We start from the raw sequence: 5,822 nt of genomic DNA on the forward strand, positions 1-5,822 counted from the left end.
TAAGTTTAAGGGTAAAGTTAGGGACAGGTGTGGTGGTGTGGGTAAGTTTGAGGGTAAAGTTAGGGACAGGTGTGGTGGGATGGGTAAGTTTAAGGTTAAAGTTAGGGACAGGTGTGGTGGTGTGGGTAAGTTTAAGGGTAAAGTTAGGGACGGGTGTGGTGGTATGGGTAAGTTTAAGGGTAAAGTTAGGGACAGGTGTGGTGGTGTGGGTCGGTTTAAGGGTAAAGTTAGGGTCAGGTGTGGTGGTGTGGGTAAGTTTAAGGGTAAAGTTATGGACAGGTGTGGTGGTGTGGGTAAGTTTAAGGGTAAAGTTAGGGACAGGTGTGGTGGTGTGGGTAAGTTTAAGGGTAAAGTTAGGGACAGGTGTGGTGGGATGGGTAAGTTTAAGGGTAAAGTTAGGGACAGGTGTGGTGGTGTGGGTAAATTTAAGGGTAAAGTTAGGGACAGGTGTGGTGGTGTGGGTCAGTTTAAGGGTAAAGTTAGGGACAGGTGTGGTGGTGTGGGTCAGTTTAAGGGTAAAGTTAGGGACAGGTGTGGTGGTGTGGGTCAGTTTAAGGGTAAAGCTAGGGACAGGTGTGGTGGTGTGGGTCAGTTTAAGGGTAAAGTTAGGGACAGTTGTGGTGGTGTGGGTCAGTTTAAGGGTAAAGTTAAGGTCAGGTGTGGTGGTGTGGGTAAGTTTAAGGGTAAAGTTAGGGACAGGTGTGGTGGGATGGGTAAGTTTAAGGGTAAAGTTAGGGACAGGTGTGGTGGTGTGTGTAAGTTTAAGGGTAAAGTTAGGGACAGGTGTGGTGGTATGGGTAAGTTTAAGGGTAAAGTTAGGGACAGGTGTGGTGGTGTGGGTCAGTTTAAGGGTAAAGTTAGGGACAGATGTGGTGGGATGGGTAAGTTTAAGGGTAAAGTTAGGGACAGGTGTGGTGGTGTGGGTAAGTTTAAGGGTAAAGTTAGGGACAGGTGTGGTGGTATGGGTAAGTTTAAGGGTAAAGTTAGGGACAGGTGTGGTGGTGTGGGTCAGTTTAAGGGTAAAGTTAGAGACAGGTGTGGTGGTGTGGGTAAGTTTAAGGGTAAAGTTATGGACAGGTGTGGTGGTGTGGGTCAGTTTAAGGGTAAAGTTAGAGACAGGTGTGGTGGTGTGGGTAAGTTTAAGGGTAAAGTTATGGACAGGTGTGGTGGTGTGGGTCAGTTTAAGGGTAAAGTTAGGGACAGGTGTGGTGGGATGGATAAGTTTAAGGGTAAAGTGAGGGACAGGTGTGGTGGTGTGGGTAAGTTTAAGGGTAAAGTTAGGGACAGGTGTGGTGGTATGGGTAAGTTTAAGGGTAAAGTTATGGACAGGTGTGGTGGTGTGGGTAAGTTTAAGAGTAAAGTTAGGGACCGGTGTGGAAGTTTAAGGTTAAAGTTAGGGACAGGTGTGGTGGTGTGGGTAAGTTTAAGGGTAAAGTTAGGGACAGGTGTGGTGGTGTGGGTCAGTTTAAGGGTAAAGTTAGGGACAGATGTGGTGGTGTGGGTCAGTTTAAGGGTAAAGTTAGGGACAGGTTTAGTGGTGTGGGTAAGTTTAAGGGTAAAGTTAGGGACAGGTGTGGTGGTGTGGGTCAGTTTAAGGGTAAAGTTAGGGACAGGTGTGGTGGTGTGGGTCAGTTTAAGGGTAAAGTTAGGGACAGGTGTGGTGGTGTGGGTAAGTTTAAGGGTAAAGTTAGGGACAGGTGTGGTGGTGTGGGTCAGTTTAAGGGTAAAGTTAGGGACAGGTGGAGTGGTGTGGGTCAGTTTAAGGGTAAAGTTAGGGACAGGTGTGGTGGGATGGGTAAGTTTAAGGGTAAAGTTAGGGACAGGTGTGGTGGTGTGGGTCAGTTTAAGGGTAAAGTTAGGGACAGGTGTAGTGGTGTGGGTCAGTTTAGGTGTAAGGGAAGTGTCAACCGTGTAATTATAAATGTAGTTAAGGCCACCTAATATAAAGTGGGTCCACTTATTTTAAATATGCTGACAAAACAGGACTGGTTGTTTTTTTTAACAGTCTGACATTTCTTCTGTGAGTGGATTTCAGATAGTCTAGAAATCTAGACGCACCCTAGCGGCGGCAAATTAATCTGCCCGCATGTGTCGTCAAGCAACTCTCAATACCCTTCTGAGCTGTATTCGCCTAACTCTTGCTGGGCCAATCACATCATGTATAGAGTCGGTGGGCGGGGCCATAATGACGACGGCCGAGTTGCATTTGCGTGCTTCTAGTAAACACAGAAACTGGCGAACGGCGTTGGTCTATCGAATCAGCTTTGACCTTAACTCTGGAAGACTTGGAGTTAAGCTATTCTCTGAGAAAAGAACAAAGAACGGCACTGAAGTCATTCTTAAAAAGGGAAGATGTGTTCTGAGTTTTACCGACCGGATATGGCGAATGTTTAATCTATCAACGAGCTCTGCTTCACTTTTGTTGCTCTGGTTGGTTGTAGCGCTATCCTATCGCGTGCAGAGGGAGTTTGAAAGACAACCGATTATCCGCCCCTCGGATTGAGCCCTGTCAATGGTGAGTTTCCAGACCAAACATCTTGATGTGGGTCTGGCTTGTCAGGCTACTGAGAAGGTCATTTAGCAGTTCATATGCTATTGCTGGCAGTTAGAGAGATAGCAAACAATACAATTGTAAGATTCAAGTATAAATGAAGAAATGAATTACAGACACATAAAATCACTTTAAGGCCACTGAACTGGGTCACTTAAAAAATAACTTTATTTAATTATGTTGACATTAAACAAATTTTATTCTCTGACAAATAATTAATGAACTAAACAAAGATGGAAAAATGCTGGAATTGATGTACATTATTATATAATTTAAATTCAAAGTACTTTATTCAGCACATAGTACTTTGTTTTGGTCTTTGATATGTTCCTCAATATTCAAGATGGATTCTTGGATGGTTTCTTGAATAGAGCACAGTTCAGGTCACTTCTTGTTCCAGTGGTTTTTAACTCAAACACAGTCTCACACCAGAGACTGTTCTGCTTATCTTTTGTCTTGACAGCAGTGACTTTAAACTTCTCATACGGAGGAATCAGAACCTCTTTCTCACGAGGAAGCTTAGAATATTTTGTCATATTAGCTCCTTCACATGTGTAGATTTCAAAACAAGATTTAGTTCCAAAACGTTTTGTTACATTATGATCAAGAGAGGAGGATGCAAATGAGCCAAAACGAACCTCTGTGTTCAGAACAGTCTTATTAAATTCAACATTTGTACCACGATAAGTAGTATGGCATTGATTTTGTGTTTTATTCAGAATCTGTATCGCTTCTGTTAACAGAAAATGAAGTGAGTACCATTTGTATTCATTGTCTATGTACTTTTTTTTATCGTGACGAGTATCATTATTGAAGTACTTGTATACAGTAGCGTCACTGTACACATAAATGGCGATTAAATGATTCTCTGTCAAATCATCTTTCGGGCCCTTGGCAAACTCTTTCCCTTTATCCCAAGCCGCTTTAAAATCAGGGGATTTATTGAGTTCATTCTTTAAAAATTTTGTCTTTACCAGGTCTGCCATTTTGTCTCTACAGTCCATATATTGGTCATCAACAGATTTCTCTGCCATATCCAATGGAAATATCTGTCCCTTAACAGCAGCAGCAGCAGCTCTGTGATCCTGCAGCAACAGGAATCATAATGATCACATCATCAGTATTCATGTATGTAATATTCATACTAGCACACAAGCTTACCTGTCCCAGAGCAGCTAAAATGAGAAGAAGAGCTTCAATGATCAGCAACATCTTGATTCAGTCAAATCCCTCAGATGATCTATAGATCTAGTGAAGAACAGATGATGAAATACATTAACAAACACACCAGTGTCTTACAAATGCTAAATCTGTGACTCAAAATATAATGGAAAGGGATATTTACATAGATTTGCACAATTCAACTTTTCCACAACTTTTTACTACAGGTTTAATAGTATTTCCTAACAGAGCAAATATTTTGACTTAAACCTTTGATAATGAAGTGTTAAATCGATCCTTCACTTCAACCCCAATCTTACCTTAAAATACTGTTGTGTCTTTTTGTCAGATTCTGCAGTTTCTTTTCGCTATTTTTCAGGAGTTTCAGGAGCAACGACGAGAGAAGTTCAGAAAAGTCAGTCCATCATCAGTCCATCACAGCCAGATGACAATGACTCTTCAGACTAACAGATGGGGAAAGTGCCTTATTTATAGTGCTGCTGCTGATGATGTGTGTGTGTGTGTGTGTTAATAGTGTGACTGTGAGTATCTAAAACGTCTGAATGGTTTAGATCACATGATTATCACTTGTGAAGGTTTGGCCCATGCGTGGTTTTACACTAGACAAACTCTTGAGTTCCTGTCCGTCTAAAATGAATGCCAGAGGTCGTAATCACAAAACATCTTAAGGCTAAATGGGTGTACATTTCATCTAACAATTGGGGAGGAAAATTAACATTTCTCAAGGGCAAACAATTATACAGCCAAAATTGTACTCGTAAGGATATGTCTGCTGTTTTGTTGCACTGACAAATTTCCTCATGTCAGTCTTCCTTTTCTCTGTCATCTTTCTTCAGTTATCATAGGTTCACAACATGGTAGTATAATGATTAGTATAAGTAGAAGTCATTGTCATTGGACAGATTGTAAGTGATAGTCCACCAATATCCAATCAAAATGTAGCAAACCTTCGTCCACTGATACAGGCAGAGAGGGGGCCGGCCATAAACTGGGCCCTGGAATGTGCTGTCCACTAAAGTTACAAGACAAGAACCAGGAAACATGACTGGGGCAAAATAAAAGACATGAAAACATAATCGTGAACCAAAATCAACTGTGACATATCCCTACCTCAGGGTGGATCCTAACACCCTAATAGAACTACCCATCCAAAACCCCAAAATTGACATAAATCCAGGAGGAGGGAGGGATGGAGGGCCAGGCGCATGAAGGGGAACTGGACTAGGATCAAAGAACAATGGTGGGCCTGGAATTTGGAGAAGAGGTGAGTCTGGGCCATGAAGCAGAGGTGGACCTGGGCTGTGGAGAATGGGCGTCAAAGACAAAGATAACCAGGAGATTTTGTTGCGTTCAGGGGTTATTCTTATTTTGTGGAGTCCATCTGCCAGTTATTTTAGTTTTTAAAGTTTTAAATATGGATATTTTTCTACCACAAACACATCGCTTTGCTTCAGAAGGCCCTTATTTATGTTCCAGCTGTGTCTTGACACTCTCGTTTGTATTCCCTATTCAAGTTCTACCATTGCTGTCACTCCTTGTCCAGTATTGTAAGTCTTCCGTTGTGGAATGTTGTGTGTGCCTCCCTGTTCCAGAGATTACATGTATTTTTACACTGCATGTATCACAGGTCCAGCACCGCAGGACAAAATATCTCTAAAACAACTGCAGTAGCGGCTTCAACGCTCTCTCCAAACGGTGGAAGAACATACTTCACAGCTTTAACAGACTCTTTGCTGAACTCAGACAGCGAGGAGAATGCATATACTTCACAGCTTTAGCAGGCTCTTTGCTGGACTCTAAAAGAGAGGGAGAAAAAGGGGATACACATTTTCAACCACATTGACGGGCTTGCACGGCCTTGAGCGTTTCCTGCAACTTCAACCACATCCATTGGCTTTCACAGCTTTTTAGTATCTTCAGCAGCTTGGTTTGGGCAGGAAGAAAGGTGAGTATTTTCAGATAGAACCCCCAATGCCTTCCACAATTCAATCCCACACTCGTGTTTCACTGCCACCCACACAAGTAATCACACGTGAATATGTACATAAAAAGCACTGCAAATCTCACAAATCAAAGAGAAGGCGCAGGC

At 42.4% G+C, this 5,822-nt stretch overlaps 1 protein-coding gene across 1 annotated transcript in view; it reads right to left on the minus strand.

Moving 5' to 3' along the window:
- Positions 1–2,701: 2,701 nt before the first annotated feature.
- Positions 2,702–5,822, minus strand: part of LOC137050476 (NAD(P)(+)--arginine ADP-ribosyltransferase 2-like) — a 46,564-nt gene continuing 43,443 nt past the window's right edge. The window contains exons 1-5 of the mRNA XM_067428763.1: positions 4,844–4,943; positions 4,681–4,745; positions 4,033–4,176; positions 3,713–3,799; positions 2,702–3,636 (exon numbers count right to left, since the gene is read on the minus strand). Of these exons, the coding sequence (XP_067284864.1) occupies positions 2,890–3,636; positions 3,713–3,763 (798 nt within the window). The 5' untranslated portion in view covers positions 3,764–3,799; positions 4,033–4,176; positions 4,681–4,745; positions 4,844–4,943 and the 3' untranslated portion in view covers positions 2,702–2,889. Of the gene's footprint in view, positions 3,637–3,712; positions 3,800–4,032; positions 4,177–4,680; positions 4,746–4,843 lie in introns of the transcript that reaches the window.

The sequence above is a fragment of the Pseudorasbora parva genome, chromosome 2 (genome assembly GCF_024679245.1).
Source record: "Pseudorasbora parva isolate DD20220531a chromosome 2, ASM2467924v1, whole genome shotgun sequence".
In the NCBI taxonomy this organism is placed as follows: domain Eukaryota; kingdom Metazoa; phylum Chordata; class Actinopteri; order Cypriniformes; family Gobionidae; genus Pseudorasbora; species Pseudorasbora parva.